Genomic DNA, 22,069 nt, shown 5'->3' with positions numbered 1-22,069 from the left:
TTTATTGTATTGTATTTATTTAATTTCCATTATTTATTTATTTTGGCAGTTTGGTGAAGTCTAAGGACCCTTTCCTAGAATACTTTTTTTAAATGCATAAAATAAAATACTTGAAATCACAAAGAGAACCAGTTATATTGAAATAAAGTTCAAAATGTTTTATATTAATTATCTACAAGTTAAGCACCTCTGGTCTAAATGTTGTACCAAGAATCCTGTATTTTTAGAGAAGAAAGACTGCCACATGCTGTTTCTGGAATTTTAGGTCTGAGGCTTTTTGTTTCTACTATAGAATGTCTAAGAAATGAAGCTCGAGAACTGTCTGGCTAAAATTAAGCACCTGAAAGCCATCACACTTTTCAGTAATAGACTCTTCCCTTGTCTGTAATAAGCATTAATTGAATGGGTAGTTTCAGTTGGAATTTAATGCGTCTTTGTCCTTAATTTAGATTATATCTGACAAACCAATCTTTCCCTGGATTAGCCTTGAAATTATTCCTAATATAGTTAAATTATATTTAGGGAGATAAGTTTCATCTTCTTTGATAGGAGAGGAAGGAAGTCATCAACAGGTTTGAAATATCTAGGCTTTAGAAACCACAGGCTCAGGACTGAGAGTGCTGATTTATTGCTCTTGAAAAGGCCTTCAATTCCATCAAGAATCCCAACAAGCCTTCAAAATATTTTGCTTCTCTGACCTGGGTGGGTAACAAAGAACAAGAAATAACGACAGTAGTTCTTCAACCGAGAATATGAATATGAAGATGGAGAAGCTGTGTACGTGTGGCTGAAATGACTGATTCAGAATAAGAGATGAAGGATTAATGTTTCTTCTCAATATATTTCCCTCTGTACATTTCAGGCAGTGGTCTATCCACACAGTGTCCTTTCCTTAGGAGGCTAACATCAATGATGAAGTAGGTATTTGTAGGATTATAAAGCACAAGGAGATTTCTCATTAAAAATGGTAAAATTAAAGTTAAACTGGAGTCCTTAATTATAGAGTTTGAAGCATTTTCAGATGCCATTTAATCCAACGCCTTCATTTTTAACTGAGTCTCTGGGAGAAAAAGTGTTTTGACCATGAGCACATGGGTATTTAATTTCAGAACTTAGATCCAGATTTTGGGACTACAACTCTAGTTCTTTTCCTACTACACCACTCAGCATGATAATATTTTTCATATTTATATACATATTATGCTTTAAGGTTTAAAAGAACCTTTATCAACATTATCCCATCTGATCATGTAAAGTAGATTCTGCAATGTTTTGGTTTTGTTCTGGACCTGTGATTATAGGGAACTCCTGAAGAGAAACCTCCTTTACCAAGGTAGACTTGCCTTTTTTGCAAATTCACTGTCTTGGGAAATTGCCTGGGGAGTTACAATGGTAAGGAATACCTGGAATCATATGTATCAGAGGAGGAATTTGAACCAAACCTTCCAAACTTCCAGGACTTCTCTTTAACCCCTATGCCATGTTGTCACTCAAGTATATTTTCTCTTATTTTATAGAGAAGGAAGAAAAGGCCCAGAGAGGTTAATCTGACCCAAAATACATAGTACATGGGAGAATGCCAAATCCATCGCTCTGTCGATGGCATCGTTCTGCCTCAACTTAATAAATTGCTCTGCAATTTGGGAAAAAAGTATCTAAGTTCAAGTATAAATTCTACACACAGAAAAGAAAAACCTTGAGCTTCAAATTAATGTCAAGGACATTAGGCATTAAAATGAACCTCAAATACCACAAGTGCCTAGAGGATGTAAAAAAACATAGGACAGGTAATTATTCCATTTTCACATGTGTCCTTCTGGGTCATTTCAGCTTTACTAAAGAACTTATAAATATGGGTTTAATAGGAGAAGAAACGGGACCTGACCTCAAATGTATAATGCTTCTACTTGTTAACAAATCTGACAACAGGTTCAGTAGATGAGGCAAGCATTGGTGGCTAAAATGAGGTCTTTCAGTTATCTGGATGCGACCACTTTCCTCTGAACTCCTATAGCATTTTATCCTACCTTCCTTATGGAACTCTCATAATCTACCTGGTTTCAGAGTCATTTGGGTATGTAGCTCCATCTCCTCCATTATGCTGTAAAATCTATGAGAATAGAAATGGTTTTGTCTTCTTTATATTTTTCTGTGGTGTGCCTAGACCAATTCTTTGAAATATACTGAATGGATGCTCAGTAAATATTTTTGAAATGAATGAATGAACGAATGAATATATTTGTGGATTTCATTTGTTCATGAAATCAGTAAGTATCCATAGCTGATTTATCTGTTCATTCCATTTAATACAGTGGCAACTTGTATGTGTGTATGTTTTTGTATGTGGATTTGTGCTTATTTAATACTGGGAAAGGATCTGAGATCTGAAACTAGAGAGTTTGGGTAGAACTAGCTGAATGTTTTCAGCTAACATGTTAGAAAGATGTGAAAGGAAGATAGTAACCTTTTGAAAAGAAATAATGAATATTCTGGACCTATTTGAATACTGTCTATGTTTATTCAGTATTGGTGGGGCATTTTAATTTACTGTTTTTCCAGAATGAAGTTGAGGAATTATTTTCTTTGCAACTTCTTCAGTAAAATGGTGAATTGTCCACTTTCCAGGGAAGTAACAGAATCATAGTTTCCAGTGGGAAGTTTCAAATCACACCCTGGAACTAAAGCCAACATAATTTGTAAGCCCTACAATCCCCAGAATGCTTTTATGGTCCTTATTTATTAAAGAGCTTCTGGCTTTACCTAATGCTTGACTAATAGAAGTTAATGATGGTGTGCTGAAATCTGGGAGTCAGTCCACACAAAATATGTTGAGGATATTTATTGATTTTGAATTAGAATTCCTTTAAACCAAAAGGAAGAAATGAAGAGAGACAGACAGACCACATTTAGCTAAAAAAATCAAATTTTGACTTTAGTTAATATGTTGTTTCATGCTCAAGATAGAGAGCAAATTTAAATATTTCCAAAATAAAAGGAAATTTTCAGCCTCTCTGTAGAATGTTTCTGTGGTTTAAATCAAACAGATTTTTTTTCTCAAGCTAGAAAGTTATCTTATCAAATGAGTAGAAAATTCACAAGGAAGACCAATTACTATATTCAGTTAGACGGTAAAGCCTCATGTTTATTTTTAAACAAAAATTATATTTTGTGATCACACAGAGAACAAATAAAAAGAAAGATTGTAATCATAAATTACTAATTTCTGTGGAATATAAAAATATAAAATTCAGGAGCATAACCCTCAGAACAGAAAAAGTTTGCAGCCTGTTAAATTTTGAATTTTAATTAAAAATATTCCTTTCAGTTGAAATCTTTTGTGTTTTGCATCTATATCCTCATCATCAGTGCCTGTCATATAGTTAATTGCCTAAATTTTTTGTTGATTGGTTATTTCATTCGGGAACTAAAAGCTAGATAAAGAAATAAGCATGATAGCTCTCAGTATACTACAAGCAGGATGACCTAACATCCAGTAAGGATGGACAAGTTCTTTTTTCTGTAAAGCTATGTAGGAGCTATTTAGGCTGGTGTTACATGTATTTCTTTTAATACACAGCTCTCTATTTTATTCCTGGAGCTGCCAAGGAAATAAATCCTCAGATTCCACCTAGAAAAAATACTTCTTATGGGAAGTGTTTTTGGGAAGATGATACCCTCTCTTCTGGTCCAATTACTTAGAAAAAGATTCTGGTGTTTTTTTTTATGCTTTTTTAAGCTTTATGAATTTGAGGAAGTCACTTAACTTCTCTTTTTCATCTGTAAAATGAATGAGTTGGATTGAATAAGGTCCCTTCCAGCTCGGACATTCTATCGTCCTATTATCCATTTCCACATTCTCCAGAGGATTCCCAAATTCCTTCAGTTAATCCTTTCTGGAGCTGTGGAAGGATTAGGCAGGGATGCTACAGAGTGTTCCTTCATGTTACCCTTCATCTTCTATCAACTTCCCCCTCCACCTCTAGTCAGAGTGACTAATCCAGGTTAAACTTCAGGTTTAGCCTTAGGAATTGACCTCATTTATAAAGCAGACCCCCATCTTCCCACCTGTGCTAATGTCTGAAATTCTCTCAACAAGGCTAAACGACTTTCATCCCAAAATGAGGGGAAAAGGCACTGCCTATTGGAGGAGAACTGTTGGTGTGGGTGGCTGTTAGGAAAGATAAAGGACTGATAAAGTAACTCATTCCATAGTTTGATAAGAAGAATTTAGAGAGCGTTTCAGAGGGGCAAGGCAAATTGCAATGAACATGGAAAAAGGGTGTTGAAAGAGGAAGCTGGGATACTCCACAGGCTTTACAAGTCCCTATTCTTGGCCCAACTTCTCTTTAACTGGGTGGAGACAAATAGAAGCTGTGCCCTGAGGCTTTTCTATTTCTTCTCTCATTTGGCTGCCAACTGCTGGCACTCCTGCTTCCTATTATATATTCCGAGGTTTGGTTTTGTTTAGGTTAGTTTTATGTGGCTGACTTTGTATAAAGAAGCCTTGTTCCCACAAGTTCTATTAAATGAGGTACACCTGTAGTCACAACCTGAACCCTAGCAGGGATGTTTAATTATTTACACTTAGCACGAGGCATCTCCGCCTGGATCTCCAAGCTGAAGACATAATTAGAAGTTACTGGAGAGAGAAATCGGGTAAGCATGTGAAGACATTTCTGACACAAAAAACCTCAGTTCTGCCAAAGCTTCTCACAACTGTGAGCCATTAGTCAACACGCTTTGGCTTTCTGAAACTTTTTAGCAGCCAATAATTTTCTTCATGATTGAGTGGTTGTGAACTAAAAGATTGCTACTCGTCTCGATGCCATTTTGCTGGGAGTTTTTAATAATTTTCACTTGGACAAGAAAAACTGACAAAGTAATAACATTTACAGTGATTGGCCACCAGATAGCAGCTCTACCAATTTTACTTTGTTTTATAGTTATGGTACATAAGTGACTGACCTTTGCTGATACTTGCATGCTGTTTTCTTGCATGTTCATGATGGCTTCAGAAATCTTGACGTCAATAGGATCCATTACTGACTCGATGTTGAATGGCCCCTCTAGCCTCTCTGCCACCAAGAGCATGGCATCTGTCAAAACACAAAACAACAGGCTCTTAAGGAATACGAATATTACCTCCCACTTGAGTGAGGATGTAAAGTTTACAAAGCACCTTCCTCACAGCAGCCCTCTCAGATTGGAAAGTAGGAAAAGTATTATCATTCTCATTTTACAGGCAGGAAGACTGGAGAGACAGAGGGATTGTTGCATGGGGTCAAATAGCTGGTAAGAAACATAATAAGGGCTTGAACTCTGGTCCGCTATTTCTAGAGCCCCATCTCCTTCTGCTGTGCCAACCTGACTTGTCCTTTAGCTGTGACTCAACAATGTCAAGACAAATGACTGAAAAAATTAAATAAAGCTTCTCATTCAAATGCTTAGTAGGCAGCTAGGCAGGACAGTACGTAGCCTGCTGGACTGGAAGTCAAGGAGATCTGAATTCAAATCAAGCCTCAGTCACTTTTCTTGGGCAAATCACTTGGCTACTTTCTTACTCATCTCTTTATCTGTAAAATGAGGAAAACAATGCCCACCTACAAGGGGTGCTTTCAGGATAAATTATTTGTAAAGTGTTATGAAAATACTAGTTATTCTTCATATTTGTTGGCTGATTTCAGGTGGTCCAATGAACAACAACAACCCAACCCTGGGGTTGTACAAATGGATTTTAGTTAAAGCAACTTTAAAAAAATAATTCCGTTTAATTGCCTTATGCCAATAGATGATTTTAAACACCACTCTTCTGGCTCCCTACTCTGTAAATGTGCTACATGAAACTGCTGAATAGAAATGAGAAGCTGTGTGGAGGAGTAGTTGGAGGACTGCCAATAGAGTTTAGATACACTGGGTTCAAGTCCTGTGCCTGACTCATGTTGAATCTTTCATGGCTAAGTTACATCACTTCCTAGCGTCCCAGATAGATTTCTGACTATGTAGAGAGTAGCAGATTCCTATTGATGGAGTTTCTATACCTGGATTTCCCTACTGAACCAGATCATGGGATCATAAATCAAGAGCTAGAAGGGACACGAGGGATTCCTACTATGGGAAATTAATATAGAATTGTGAAATAATTTGCCCTTTAACCTTCTCTCTCAAAGAAGGGCTGAAACAGTGTGATTCTTAGCTGAGGTTATACCCAGTTTCTCCCCTAGCTATGAAAATGAGTTGGGATCTTTTGGCTTTGTTAAGTATAAAAGGATTAAAGGCAGGTCTGGTTAGCCATAGTGAACCCTGACTCAACAATAGAAAGATCTAAGATTGGGCTAAGCAGACATGTTGAACTCACTTCAAGTACAGTGGTCCAGACATGTGGCAGAATGTGCTGGTGTCTTCCTGGTCCCAGCAAGGACATGCCCCTCTTGTGATGAAGTAATAAGGGAGGAGTTTATCAATCAGTGAAATCTTGGGATGTCCAGGGAAGGGACTGAGTGGTGACATGCACCAGAGGAGGACAGGATGCTTTTTCTTTTGGAGCTGACCAGATTAAGATGTCTTGATCAGTCAGTTAATAAATAAATTTAAAATGAAGAAATACTGCCTCTTGAGAATTTCAGTTGTTACACTACTGAGGCAGTATAGTATTGTAGATAGAATACTGAACTTGATTCAAGAAGACTTGATAGTCCAATTTACATAGCTGGGACCACTTAGCTTTGCATTAAGGGGATAGAGAATGGAAAGATATATAGACTCATGGAATCATAGTTCAAATCATAGCATTGAGTGGCACTTTGATCCAGTTGCATTGTACTAGTAGACAGTAGGCTAGTACTATTTATTTGCAATTTTGTTTCTTCTATTGTTACCAATCACTCTAAACTATATCCAGGAATTAAATTCCTTGTCCTATTCTCCAGGTTTCTCTATATTTTATTTCAGTTTCTCTGGAGCTGGATCCCCCTCTTATTCTCATGAGTCCTTTCAGGGACTTTTGTGCTGTCTTTAAATCAATCACCACCTCTCTTTGGGTTCCAGAAAAAAAATCACCAAATGTACTGTTAAGTTTAATCTTCATTATTATCAGTCTCTATCACTTTTTAGTATAGAAATCAATAAAACAATAAATCAAGTCCTGATTTTTAGCATTTTCTGATATCTGAAGTATAAATGCTCAAACTGAAAGTTTAACCATTGGCTCAACCAAGCAGGTGGGAGCCAGCTCATTTAGCTCTTGGATTTAGAGACCTTCCTGATGTCTAATTATATTTCTGCCAGAATCTGCTTGCCATGTTACCCGAATTTTTATGCTTTGTACTTCTTTAGGAGACCTATTTCATATCTACCTCTGGATTTCCCTAAAAGCAAATGCCTAAATCCCTACCTATTGCATATTATGGTGCATTCCACTTATTGGTCTATACCCAACCACTCCATGATTTTACTTTTCTAAGCACCAACTCTGCTGGGGAATATCTGAGTAGCTTCCAGATCTTGATCTGGTCCATTTGGTGACTTACTCAATGAGTGATGGGGGGTGGTGGTGGTGGTGGAGACAATAAAGAAGTTATGTATATAGTGAAAAGAACCCTAGGTGTCAGAAGATTTTCTAGCTATATAATTTTTTTTGGATAAACCTCTGAACCTCAAACTTTATTTATCTCATTAGTTGTAAAATGGAAGAGTTGGAAAGGATCTCTATGGTTCTTTATATATCTAATATTCAATGCCTATTGAAAATGAATGAATGAAAAAACACTGTATTAAGAGCTGAGGATATAAATACTAAATCCAGACTGTCCCTGCTAACAGTTTATTTTCTAATAGTTGGAGAAAACAGATAGGGAAAGGTGGCCAGGGATACTTGTTTAGGTAATTCCAGGGATGTTAAGTGGAAAATTGAATGACATGCCCTTTCTAATTGCATTGATTTGAATAGTTTCAACTCCAGAAAGCCAGGGAGAGGGTGGGGAGAGAGAAAGGTAAGTAACTCTTGCAAGCTGTCAGGAGTAAATTCTCACAATGGTGGAAGGTGTGGGCATGGCTTTGACAATCAGAACATCACTGAAATTTGGTCTGTGTTCTCTCTTTGACCTATATGCAATAGGTTGTCAACCCTGTCAAGCCAGTGGACATGAGAGATTTAGACCTATTAAAATGTTAATACTCTCCATCACACATCTTAAAGCACTGTCAATAGATCTAGTCCATAGGAGTACTCAGAGATCTATTTTGGTTTTCATCACATATGGTGTTTTGACATTATAAGTAAGTACATCAATAAACAACTTTCTATAGCAGTCCAGAGGCACAGAATAGTTTGACATGCAGAAATCTGAGATAAGTGGCCTCTTTGAAAAGGTAGAGCACAGTGGATCTGGGAAGTGAACAGTCACAGGCTGCCTAAAACAATCCTCAAAGAAAACATCCATCTTTTCAAATCATATCCATTTTCAACCCCCATCTCAAGTGTGAAACTGCTACTAATTTCTACAGTCAAAAATTCCAACTCTTTGCAACCCTTTTTGGGGTTTTCTAGGCAAAAATACTGGACTAGTTTGCTATTTTCTTCTCCAACTCATTTTACAGGTGAGGAAACTGAGCTATTAAGTATCTATAGCCAGATTTGAACTGGTTTAGGTAATACCAGTGATATTAAGCAGAGCCAAAGGGGAATTGAAGGACATGCCCTTTCCAATAGCATTTATTTGTATAGTTTCAACTCTAGAAGGCCAGGGAGAAGGTAGGTAATTCTTGGAAGCAGTGAGGAATAAATTCTCACAAATGGTGGAAGGTGAGGGCATAGTTGTGACAATCAGAACATCTGTCTGTTCTAAAACTTCCTGACTTGAATCCCAGTGATCTCTATAGGGTGCCATCTACCTGCTCATATTTATTATAGAGTATTTTATATTTATATAAGTTCTTTTAGCCCTTTGTCATATTTTAATCTCAGTGGGATCCTGGACCATGTTTTACTCTGCATTGGTCAGCCAGTTAATATCTATTAAGCACTTTAACTATGTGCCTGGGGCTACTAAGCACTTACTTCAAGCGCATGGTAGGTCAATGACCAAATGGTGGCTGAACAAATACATTCATGAATTGCAAGCGGCAGGCTTTACAAAACATTTTAGCTACAGTACATTGTCTATTGAAAACAAATCACAATGGGGGCAACTGGATGGCTCAGTGACTAGAGAGCCAGGCCCAGAGGCAGGAGGTCTTGGGTTCAAATCTGAATTCAAATCTGGCTTCAGACACATCCTAGATTTGTAATCTTTGGCAAAATTTAGCCCCAATTGCCCAGCCCTTATTACTCTTTTGCCTTGGAATCAATACTCAGCTATTCATTCTAAGACAGAAGGCCAGAGTTTTAAAAAAGAGAACAAATCATGCTTTACACCTTTAGTGAGACTATGAAGAATAATGTATTATATCTACTACTGGAAGGTCTATGATATTCTCATAAATATAAATGGCATCATGGATGAGCTTCTACTTCTACATGTATAATACTGTATTTTATAAAGAACAATTATTAATAAACTTTAGGTGAATTGTTCATCAAAAGATGAAGATTTGTACAAAAAGAGCTTACAGTTAAAATAACTATTTCCCCCGAACTTCATGATCTTATTTCTTTGCGCCATCGACAGAGGATAAACAGTGGATTTTGCCGTAGCATATATATCTTAAAGACATTTTCTTCTCTAAGCTTTTCAAATGCTACTAAACATTGCCTGAAAGCTGTATTGTTTCTACTGGGATTTACACAATCCATTTGTTGTAATTATCACAAAAATCCTCTCTTACTGTAGGCCTTTCTAGTAGGCTTTTTGATTAAGAGTAAATAATGACAAGTAAACAAAAGACTTTGTACTAGAGTCTCCTGCTAAGAGAATTATTCCCAGAAACTTACAGAGAAAACAAATTTGAATCCTAGAGTAGTCACAATAAATAAAGCATTTAAGAGAATGAATAGGAAATAAGTAATGGCATCCAAGGCACATAGGATATATACATGTACAGAGAGTAGGTGCTTAACGACTGTTTGTTTAGTGAATGAATATATGCACACACACTTATGCAACATCATTGTAGATATAGTATGTGCTTAACAACTAAAAGTATATAATCATTTTATACACACACAACAACTGAAGACAGGTTATTTTATACTAGATGGAAATGTAAGTGCCTTTTTACCTGGATCGTGTGAAATTAATCTAGTCCATAATGCTACATTCTGGTCTCCACAATATAAATTTCAGAAAAGTCTGTCTAGTTCTTTGTTGAATCCATAAGAAAATGTTTTCTATTCAAGGAGGGAGTCTTCTTTTTTTCATTATCAACAGACATTTACTGATTGACTACTATGCGGAATGTACTATGTTTTTATGTCATCACCCTTTACTATGAGTACTCCTTGGATAATTTGCATGCCTGTAACAAGAGCTCCAGGTAACGTATAAAGTAGATGAAGCTTCTCTTCCAGTTGCCTAGTTTGCCCTAGCCTGGATTATTCCATTCACCTTCCTCCCAACTACCATCACGCTCCTCCCTCCATTCCTCAAGTTTCCTAATGTCTCAAACTCTCTTACACATTATCACATGATCAGACCAATTCTCAGTCATCTCATTTACTCTACAGTAAACATAACTGACCATAACTTCATTTTACCTACATGTAAATCATGCACTGGCTATATGGTCAATAGTATTAGTGCTAAGATCAACTGGAATCCCCAAGAATTTATTCTTTAGTTATCAAATCAAATGCTTTTAGTACTGATTATTTTAAGATAGTAAAATTCTGCATCATACTTCTATCTATGTTGTTGCTGTTGCTAATTGTAAAATATACCATTGTTAAATCGCATGATTGAGGGGAATGAGTGATCTAGTTCAATGGTCTCCAAAGTAGGGTTTGTACGTAGACTGACCTTAAAGGAATTGTCAACTGATTCTATAAGGGTAGTACCAGGTGGTGGAATTACCCTATCAGAATGAGGGAAGATGGCCTTCATTTCAACTTCCTCAGTGACCAATGATAGTGGTTTTGTCTTCAAGACAATTATACCTTAATGTATCCCCAATTCACCCTTTCTTGCTACTACGCAATTTCCCAAATTCTTCCCTCCTGAGATTGCTGTTAGTCCCTAAGGGTAACTATAACAACTAGTAATCAATAGCAGCAGTTGGGTTGAGGCTATTGGAAAAATTGTCTATATTCACTGCAGATTAACCTCTTGCTTCTTGGAAATTACTCCATGGTTGCAGCAGATCCCTTTCAGAGGAAAGTCTTTGTATTTTAGGACAATGTCTAATGTTTACAAATGTAGCTTTTCCCTATTTCTCTAGTGTCCTCCTTTTTTCCTTGTGGTGGGATGAAGTGACTTGCATAGGACCAACAAGCACAAATGAGTAACATGCTGTCTGGGTCACCAATATCATTGCATTATCTTTATTCCCTAAATCCATTCTTCCTCCAAACTTCCTTGCTACTGTGGAAAATGCTACTATCCATATACAGTGTTGGTGACATTTTCTACTAAATATCCTTAAATCTATCAATTATTAAGTGCATGCCAGAGAGTGTACTAGGCACAGGGACACAACTACAAAGAATAAAACAATCCCTAATTAAAGGAACTTAGATTCATTGGTAAGTTAAATATACACAATATATTTGCATACATACATACATATATGTGTATATGTTTATATATATATATACCTATGTGTGTATAAAGGGGAAAAAGAAGAAGAATGGGGTGTGAAGGAAAGTCATCATATTTGACAACTTAAAAAAATAATTTGTTGAGAACATTGAAAAAAATGTTTTTAAATGCACAGAAGGAAACAACCAGAAGAAAGCATAGAGAAGCAAGACAGTTTGAATGTAATCTGTGTTTAAGGTATGAACTTAAAAAACAACAAAAAAATAAGTGGTATGAAAGAGATTCACTGATTCACATACAATCCTCTTTTTCAGTTCTATTATACATATGTAAATATATATGTTATATATATGGGGGGAGAGAGAGATATGAGAGAGAGAGAGAGAGAGAGAGAGAGAGAGAGAGAGAGAGAGAGAGAGAGAGAGAGAGAGAGAGAGAGAGAGAGAGAGAGAGAGGAGAGAGGGAGGGAGGGAGAGAGGGAGAGAGGGAGGAAGGGAGAGAGATTCTTTTTCGGTATAAGAAAAAATAAATCTTACACTTGTAAAAGCAATTGGAGAGATTCGTTTTAATAGAGTAATGAGGCTGGAAGCCAGATTGCCATGGATTGACTAGTAACTGAGTAGAGGAAGCAAATAGACAATTTTTACAAGGAGATTTGATGAAAAAGGAAGGAGATATATAGGACAACTTGAGGGAATGACAGAGTTTAGTGAAGGTTTTTTTCTTTTAAAGATATAATAATAATAATCTAGTAGACAGAAAGAAATTTAACCTATATAGTCAATTAGTTGCCAAGTCCTAGTGTCCCCTTTAAAATGTCTCCCACATCTGTCCCTTTTCTCAACGAATATAACTAACATTCTAGTTCAAAACCTCATAACCTTTGCCTGGATTATTGAAATCTGACCATATCTCTTCCCTACTCAAACTTCAGTGACTCCATAGGATCAAATATATTTTCTTATTTCACCCTATTAAAACATCTATTTTTGCTTGTTTTATAACGTAATGAATTATCATTGCAATAGTAAAAGTTTATAATTTATAAATAAATAGATAAATATACACATTAAATGAGTGATTGTTTAAAAATACAAATACAATATCAAAATTTGAGGACTACTAATCTTGTCTAGTTAACGAGATAATTAGGGACCACTGGTATTCATGTGATTTAAAGAAATATAGTTGTGAAAAATTTAAAGGAACAAATGGGCAAAGCCATACAAGATGAGAAAATAGAGATGGACTGCCATATACCCCACTGGATGGAATGCCCCTATAGAGGAGAACACAGTTCCACATACACATCAAAGCCATTAACAGATTTCTAGTTTTCAAAAATATATGAAAAATCAATTAAGCATCATGACATCTCTTCTACTTCTAAATTTTTATGATATTTAAAATTTATTCTCAGTCCTTCTTGACCCTCACCTTTCTTACTGGGGAATCTGCAAAAATGCCACTCCTAGTTCCACAGAGAAGAGAGTAGCCTTTCAGCATAGTCCTCTAGGAGTCTCCATTCGCACCTTCTCCTTGCAGAATCACCCTTTTTATCATCATTGACTTATTTGACTATGGACTCTGACATTTCAAGAGCTATTTTGAAAAGTGTGAAAATGGAATGCAAGGACCATTACTAAATATCTAGGAAAAAGCAGATATTTAAGTGACTAACTTTTTCTTTTACATGAACCCATGGAACAACAAGAGGGGCAACCACTGTGCCCAGGGATGGCAGATACTGCCATCCCACCAAGTGTATTATATGGTTCATCCTTAATTTTCAAAGAAGACCAATGATATCACCTGGTGATGTTTTAACTTATGTGTGAATTGGATTTAAGGGCGTTGAACAGTCATCAGCCTCACTCTCTCAGCCATCAAAATCTGATGCCAAGACAAAAGTTAAGATAACTGGCAATCGCTTAGGATACTATGGATGGCCTTCAAACTTAGACTGAGCAAAGGTCTTCCACTGATCTCTATTTGAGTCCATTCCTCAACTTGTCAGCTAGATAATATATTTAATTAAGAATATCTTTCATTCAAAAGAAAAGAAACTATAAAGTGATTTTTATAACATCAATGCAATGCTAAAATACAAACACTAGTTACAATTCTAATGCTAAAAATCTCACTTAACTCACTTAATCATAAATATAATTATAAGCTAATCTAAAAACCACAGTTCTATCATCTGAATGATCACTGTATACCTTCAATTTTGATATATTTCACACATATTCTTTTTAACTATTTATTTTGAACTGATATCCAATACCAATTTACCTTTTTCAGTTATTTCACGCAAACTGAAATTCTTCTTGGTGTATCTGTTCCACAGTCCATATTTTCTTATCTTTTATCAAGACCTTTAGCAATTCCTTGGTGTGAATATTATTTTCTTATCTAATGCTATATGAATATTTAGTGCCAGACTCCTTACTGCATATTTTAGGAACTGCAGATCTACTTTCAAAAGTTTGGAAGTGCCTTACATTGAACTTGAGAGTGTGAGGCACACTAGGAGTCTGGCTCTGCCCCCTGCAAAGTTGGACAAGGCTGAGGACAGGTTACAGATTTAATATGTAGTTTGATTTAGTTTGATGTAGTTTGATTTACTAGGGCCCATACTATATAGGCAGAGTGGCTGTGCACCAGCCTGGGTTTCCTTGGGGGCAGGGGAGAAGTCATAGCTTTACTTCAACCCTGGGAAAGTAGCTTGGTGCACGGCCACTCTGCCTATATAGTATGGGCCCTAGTAAGCCTGGAAGGAATTACAACTGGGGGTAAAAGACAGGGAGAAGAGGAAGAAGTCAAAGAACAAATATACACACAAAATATTTAGAAGGGCAGCTATTTGGTATAGTATAGTATAGTATATATAGTATAGTATATATATATATATATATATATATATATATATATATATATATATATAGTATAGTATAGATAGGGTGCTAGATCTGGTATCAGGAAGACCTAAGTTCAAATCCAGGCACAGACACTAGCTGTTTGATATTTAACATGTTAGACTCAGTTTCCTTAACTATAAAATGGGGATGGATAATAGCATTTACCTCTCTTGTGTAAAGACAAAATGAAATAATATTTGTAAATTGTTTCATACTATTTGCTAATCCTATTATCCCTCTCTAATACATGAGAAAGTGAAAGTTCAGAGGGATTAAATAACCTGCTCAGGGTCACATAGTGAGTAGCAGAGTTGAAGCTCAAGTCCGTGTCCTCTGATTCCATCTAATAATAATAATTAAATACGTAGCATTTATATATAGCTTTAGTGGTTGCATAATGTTCACATAGGTTAACTCATCTGATCCTCACCACAATCCTGGGGGGAAGGTGCTCTTATTGTCCCTATTTTACAGATGAGGAAACTGAGGGAGGAAGAATTGATGTGACTGTCCTGGGGGGAGTCACACAAGCCAGTCGGGTCTGACACCGGGTTTGAATTCATGTCCTCTTGACTTCAGTGGCACCGCTACATCCCCGCTGTCACCTAGCTCCCCCCTGTCATCGGACTCAAAAATCCCCCAACTCTTTTTTTCTAGTTAGGTCTTCATTTCTCCCGGTGCTTGGGCATACATGCAGCCTTTTCCATGACTGCTCTGAGGCAGTTGGATAAAGACTCCACAAAGAGGTTTTAGGATCGTATCATTCTTCTCCCCTTTGCTAGCGCTGTCCTGGGCACGGAAGACAGAATGTAGCCAGTACTTTATTCTGTTGTTACTGTTGCTACCAGCTAACTAATATGTATAATAAGCATTTCAAGGAAAGATTTGTGCGTGTATATGTATCTGCACACACACATATACAGTTTGGGGCCGTTGGTTAATGTTTTGGACCCCATTTCCTCCTCTATACAATGAGGGGCTGGACCTGAGCCCCTTAGCATCCTTCTGGCTCTAACTCTGAGGTCCTATGAGTAAGAAATGATGATAAACCACTAGAGACAAAATGGTGGCCAAGAAAGAAGAAAATGGTGACTAACGAGGACACCCCAAAAGGATCCAGGCTTTTAAAGTGATCCTAAATTTACATAGTATTAAAACACATCGCCCACTTTCTTGGGATGCCTCCAGGAAGATTACTACACCTTTTTCTAAGACGGGCGTGAATGTGTATATGCTTAGATCGGAAGAGAGAAGTCATTCAGGGTTTTCTGGAAATATTTGACCTTATGAAAGCCTCTGGCATTTTGGTGCTGAGAGTCCATGTTAATATGCCATCATTTGAGAGCAACTGTGTAGAAAGCTGCCCTTCTAGAGGGAATCCCCAAATGCTTGTGCCTTCATACAATATATGGATGAAGTCAGGCTCTAAGTGATCCTATCTATATTATAAATTTCCTTTTTGAGAAAAGGAAAGTTAAAACCAAAATAAATTCCTGCAAAGCAATGCTACCTGCTAGCCAGGCAAGATAATGATTTCCACAAGGGTGTTCTCAAAAGATAAGCCCATTTTGTTCTTAATGAGAAGTTAATCATGGGGCTAGAGGGTGGAAAGGACCTTGAAAATTAAAATCAATTTAATTCAATAAATATTCACTGAGGGTTTACTATACACCAAATATTGGATGGCACTGTGAAGGATATGATATACAAGAGGTATAAAAGTCACTCCCAGTTTTCGACTACTGCATAGTTGAGTGGAGGCAGGAAAACACATAAGATAAGAACACATGAAGCAATGGGAAAACAATTTAACTTTTTTTTTTTTATTTGTTGGTCTATAAATTTGGTTTTGTATAAATTTGGTTTCGTAGAGTTTGGACCTCTAGGTATGGAAACTGTCCCAATCATCCGCAATTTAGGATCTCAGAGAATTGCCTAAGGAACAGCTATTAAGTAATTAGTCCATGTTCATATAACTAATGTGTGTCTGAAACAGGACTTGAACTCATATCTTCCTGTCCTCATGGCTGACCAATTATCTAGTACACTATGTTGTCACTCATAAAGTATTAGATGATTTTAACAAGTTCTCAAATATATATATTCACATAAATGCATACACAGATATTCCTTTGAAGCAAATTCTGATAAAAAAAATCATATACTGTTTAATGGCATTTATGCTAAAACTGGGTAACTTTCCTGTAAAAAATGAACTTCAAATTTTCCCTAATAACTGACTTGTTAGAGAATGAAAATTTGTTATCTAAAACTCCTGATTTCTTCAGCATGTCAGAGCCACTGATTTGGCCTTTTCTTCAGAAGCTAACCCTACTTACCCTTATCTATTATCTCTGGGAACACAACTACGATTGACTTAATAAAGATATTCCCTGTACTAAGAAGCATATAATGGAGAAGAAATCAAGCCATTTTAAAAAGCTTGAAATAAACACATTATTTTGTATCAAAAACCATTCATAAAAATCAAGGTATACTTAAAATATAAATAAAATAGGACAAAAATAATAGTTAATAATATAGTGCTTTAAAGTTTGTATTGCACTTTATGAATATTATCAAATCTTAAAATATAAATAAATGAACTAGGAAAAACAATGATGGTTATTAAGATAGTGCTTTAAAGTATTTATTGTACTTTATGAATATTATCCCGTCTTATCCTCCCAACCTCCTTGGGAAGTAAAGGTAGGACTATTATTATTTTCATTTTACCTATGAGAAAACGGAGGCAGAGGTTAAATGACTAGCCCAGTGTCACACGGCTGGTAAATATCTGAGGTTGTATTTGCACTGAGGCCTTCCTAACTTCAGATCTAGTACTCTATCCACCTGCTTTATAATTTATCTCTGTGATTTGCCTTGAAACAGTGGGCATATACCGCAATTTAATGGTCAACATCTATCCAGAAGCTATGATATTAGCAAAATAGGCATGAAATTCTCTTCCTCTTAAACTTAGTTCACTTATGAAAGACATAATATATGTAAATAAAAAAACCTGTAATGCAAGATAGACTTCCAAGGTGAAATGAGAACTACCAAGTGCTACAAAGGGTCTGAAGGAAAGCTAGAAAGATGGGCAGGAAATGGACAGCCATGCCGTAAGGATACGGAGTTGTAACTAGCATGGAAAGTTAGGGATTTGACCCAGGTCCTGAAGTGTAGGTGTGTTTTCTGCCCTTAGTGATTCTGGCTCTGCACTGTGCAGTCAGCTGAACAATGCCCTTGTAGGAGTTTGAGAGAAAAATAGAGGTCCCAGGAAAGGGTACAGCGGTGAAATTCACGCGAAGGCACGAAGAAGGTATTCAGCTGCTTTGGAGTGTCTACTCCCCAGTGAGTTCCCTGCAACAATGAAATCACAGGTCCAGTGCCCCTGTACCACAGTTAGAGGTGGAAAGGGGGAGAGGGAGGATATTTGAGGAGAAACATAGTCTGGCTAGAGAAGACCCATAACTCTTACCAGTCAAGAGCATAGAGCTACCACATGGGAGTGTTTGTGCCTGGAGGTCAAGGCTCGGGCACACTGGCAGATCAGGAAGATGTCCAGAGAGGCATCCGAAGAGAAAATCTCCCCCCCCTCACACCAGTTTGGCTGAGAAAGGGAGACAAAATATAGGACAGAAGCTTGGTGGAATAGTAAGTTCCTGGGAGAGATATATTTAAGGATGGAGGAGGTTTGGTCATGTTTGAAGGCACTAGGGAAGGAAATGGGAGATATGGAGAGCCTGAAAATATGAAGATACTTCCATAATAAATAGGACTGTAGTATGCCTTTCTTCACACATTGATATACTCTTGGGAAGTTATACATGAAATGAATTTTTGTGAATTGAATTCTATTTTAATGGAACTGGAATGATTGTCATTTAGAGGATTTCTACTGAATAATGTTTTTAAACTGTAGCATCTCTTCAAGAAAAAAATAATTACCTGTGTTTTTGTAAATCTGTTTCTTACTATCTTGAATCTTCTTTAAATGTATCTTTTTATAATGATCTAATGCAAAGGCTTAAATCTAACACAAGGTCCTGCCTGTGCCACTTAGCCTTTCCCAAATTTATCATGTAGTAGAAATGGTAACAATAAGATGCTGTAACATATCTGGGAAAAATGTTTTTGATGAAGTGAGCTCTTAGGTTCAGTGAAGTTATGAGCCTCCACCGCAGATCAGCATGATAAGGGTTATAGTTGTTTATTTTTTAACTTCCATGCTGTTTGAATGCCGAGCCATCAGCTGGATTCATCTCTCCTCCCTATGGCCATCTTAGAATTTTAGAACAAGAAAGTCTGAGAGTTGGAAAGAACCACAAAGGTCATTTATTCCAACCTCTATCTGAAGCATAAACTTCCTCCCTGACAAGTGGTTATCCAGCCTCCTCTTAAATGCATCCAGCGACTAGGAATGTACTCTCTAATGAGGCATCCCACCCCTTTTTGAATAGCTATATATGCTAGGAAATCTTTGCTTATGTTGAGCTGAAGTAGGTGTCCTCAGAACTTAAATGACTCATTAGTTCTAATCCTACCCTCTGGAGCCAGACAGAATGAGACCTAACTGCTATTTCATATGACAAGCTTTCAAATACTTGTAGACAGAAATTATATTCCTTTTAAGTCTTCTTTTCTCATTTCTTTAAGTTGATTCTTATATGGTAACAGTTTCTAGTCTATATACCATCCTACTACTGTCAAATTACTCTTCTAAAACTTCACTCTGATTATGCCTTTCCCTATAAAACCAAGTCTAAACTCTATAGTCTTTTATTTTTAAGGCTCTCCATAAACTGGTCTCATTTTACCTTTTAAAATCTTACTATAATCTCTTCTCTAGTTAAACTGGTCTATTTCCTCTCCTATGAAGATGACTTCTTTTTTCCCCTTCTCAGATTTGTTATTATCACTTGGAGTGCCCTTTTTCCTCCTACCTTACCTATTCTTTAAATATCAGCTCACTCTCAATTTAATCAATTCAACAAAAGTCTGACACTGTTCTAGGCTCTATGGGTGATAAAAGTATTGATGAAGTGAGCTCTTAGGTTCAGTGAAGTTATGAGCCTCCATGGCAAATCAGCATGATAAGAGTGGACTATTGTCCAACGAGGACTCTTGTCCTCGTAAAGTTTATGATTTAACCTTAATGATACATGATGATCATCACCCAAATAAAGGTCTACCATAATCAACGAACAAGTTTTTGATATTGTTTACTATGTGCCAAGAACTTTGCAAGGTTCTGGGGAAACAAATATGAAAGTGAGGTGGATATCTGCCCTATAAGAGGCATATATCTACCCCTTTTACAAATGATTATCAAAGAACATCATAGTTATCACAAATCTATGTGAACCCATGGCATTTATTGTGTAAACTTATAATTTCTTTATTATTCCTGTGTAAACCCCAGGAATGAGAGTAGTTCCCTGCAAAATCACAGCCATGGCATAGGAATTGCCAAACACATAGCCTGCTCCGAAGCATGAGAAAAACAAACTTTTCCCTAGGACAAAAGAAATCACTGGTGCAGGAATTCTATGAGAAACCTAGCCAGATTGACATACTGAATTATCATCTATAGAAAACTCTGTTTAGAACCACTGAGGTAATCTACATCCATTTTCTCCATCTTGTAAATCATTACTAACCATTGTCCCTGCAAATGACTTAACTAATTTCTTAGCCTATGTCATTTTCCCTATAAAGTATGTACCTCAAATCATTAAACTTTGTCACTGGTCAGCAAGAGGATTTCTGTGAGTGTGTGTATGTGTGTGTCTGTCTGTCAGTTCAATCCTCGAATCATTTTTCTCTTCATGTTTGGTTGGCCCATCAGTAATTTGTAGAGCAGAGCTCTACATTCCTGCATTGCCTAATTGTTATTTTCATATTATACCAATCTTTAACTCATACATATGCAGTGGAGAGGCATTCCAACTGAAGACATTCTAGTTAGGAGCATGAACTCTCTTACTCTCCCATTTTCCCCCTTCCACCACCATCTTTAGAGTACACACAGATGTTCTCTAGCAGTCCATGGCAAACCGAGTAAACATTTATGAATGCCCAGATAAAATTCACACCTTGCTTGCATCTAGTAATGTATAATTAATTGCTAGGTTGAATCCCCATCAATTGGTTGTTGAACTAGAAAAAAGCTGATGATATAGGATGCCCACAACAGGTTGAAGAGAAGGTAGTTTTCTGCCAGTGGTCCTCTTAACATCCTCACTTTAGGCAGAAGGATATAATTTCTTCTAGGTGAAGAGAAGGTACCTATTTCTATCTTAGCTTATTAGCGTTAGGGGCTACTGCTATCCATTTGGAGCAATGATTCAGACAGTTAGACTTTTACCAGGACTCTGGATACCTTTGCCTCTCTTGAGTGTTTTCTTCCTTTAGCATTGACCCTGAGATGATCAAAAGGTCCTGGAAGGCCTGCAAGTGATGTCCAGAAATAGCAGCAGCTACTGGAAAGGTTGCAGGTAAAATAGCAGTAGGAAAGAGTCTCTGTCAAAGAAAAATTGAGGCCATTTGGTAAGAGGACCCCACTTGGTGCTTGATCAGTATGTTTAGTGGAGGTGAAATATAAAACAGCTAATTAGCAGCCTTACAAAGAAATTGTGTCCCAAAGGGCTGGGATATTTAATGCCTCCCAAATACTTAGACTAGTACAGATATGGATACATTACTAGATTTTGTTCTAGTCATTCTGTGTTTTTTAAAATTGCTCACTAATCCTTTTTCTGTGTGGAAATAAAATGTTTGTTGTTACCTGATTCATGTTTCTTTATTGGGTATTTCTTTATTTTTCCTCTTTATCTGGGGAAAATCCTAGATTTCAAGCTGGTACATTTATATAATTAGAAACTCTATAAGTAGCAACTTTCCTTGGATTGAAAGTGGGAAATGGAATGAATCACTGGGGTAAAACTAATTCCCCTCCAAAGAAAAAGGCAACCACAGAGCAATGAATCTAGGACAAGCCATAATGGCAAGTAAAGGACACGGACTAGCTCAGGCCATCAGCTTGTGACCTCAGTCAAGTGGCGCTTATCCAACTTTGAGTTAGAAAGTTATTTAACTTTTTGTGTGTTCCTCTATCTCCAAACTAAAACTCTTTGTTAGCAACATCAGCTCTTGAGAGATGACTTCCAGTAATCCAGGACTTCTTTATATAGCACATTTCTCACAATATCCCAAGAGTAGATAGGTGGTATAAGCTTTAAAATCTCCTGTTAATGGATGAGGATATTCTAGCTCAAAGAGGTTAATTGATGATGGTCACAGAGATATCTAGTTCCTAAGTGGGAACTCAGATCTAGATTTTTGGATTCTACTGTCCATTCCTCTTTCTACTATACCAGATGAACATACAGAAGACTCCCTAGTGATGAGCTGAAAAGAAAAAAAAAGACATTTCTCTGAACCATGAAAGGT

The 22,069-nt window shown here is 36.8% G+C and overlaps 1 protein-coding gene across 2 annotated transcripts in view; it reads right to left on the bottom strand.

Moving 5' to 3' along the window:
- GPC6 (glypican 6) overlaps positions 1–22,069 on the bottom strand; it is a 1,241,421-nt gene that overhangs the window by 118,924 nt on the left and 1,100,428 nt on the right. For both annotated transcript variants that reach the window (XM_001366572.4, XM_056807658.1), the window contains exon 5: positions 4,966–5,096. In XM_001366572.4, coding sequence (XP_001366609.1) covers positions 4,966–5,096 — 131 coding nt within the window. The remainder of the gene's footprint in view (positions 1–4,965; positions 5,097–22,069) is intronic.

This window comes from Monodelphis domestica, chromosome 8 (genome assembly GCF_027887165.1).
Source record: "Monodelphis domestica isolate mMonDom1 chromosome 8, mMonDom1.pri, whole genome shotgun sequence".
Taxonomy (NCBI): Eukaryota; Metazoa; Chordata; class Mammalia; order Didelphimorphia; family Didelphidae; genus Monodelphis; species Monodelphis domestica.
Note: the sequence above shows the minus strand (reverse complement) of the source record. Positions and strands in the feature narration are given on the sequence as shown.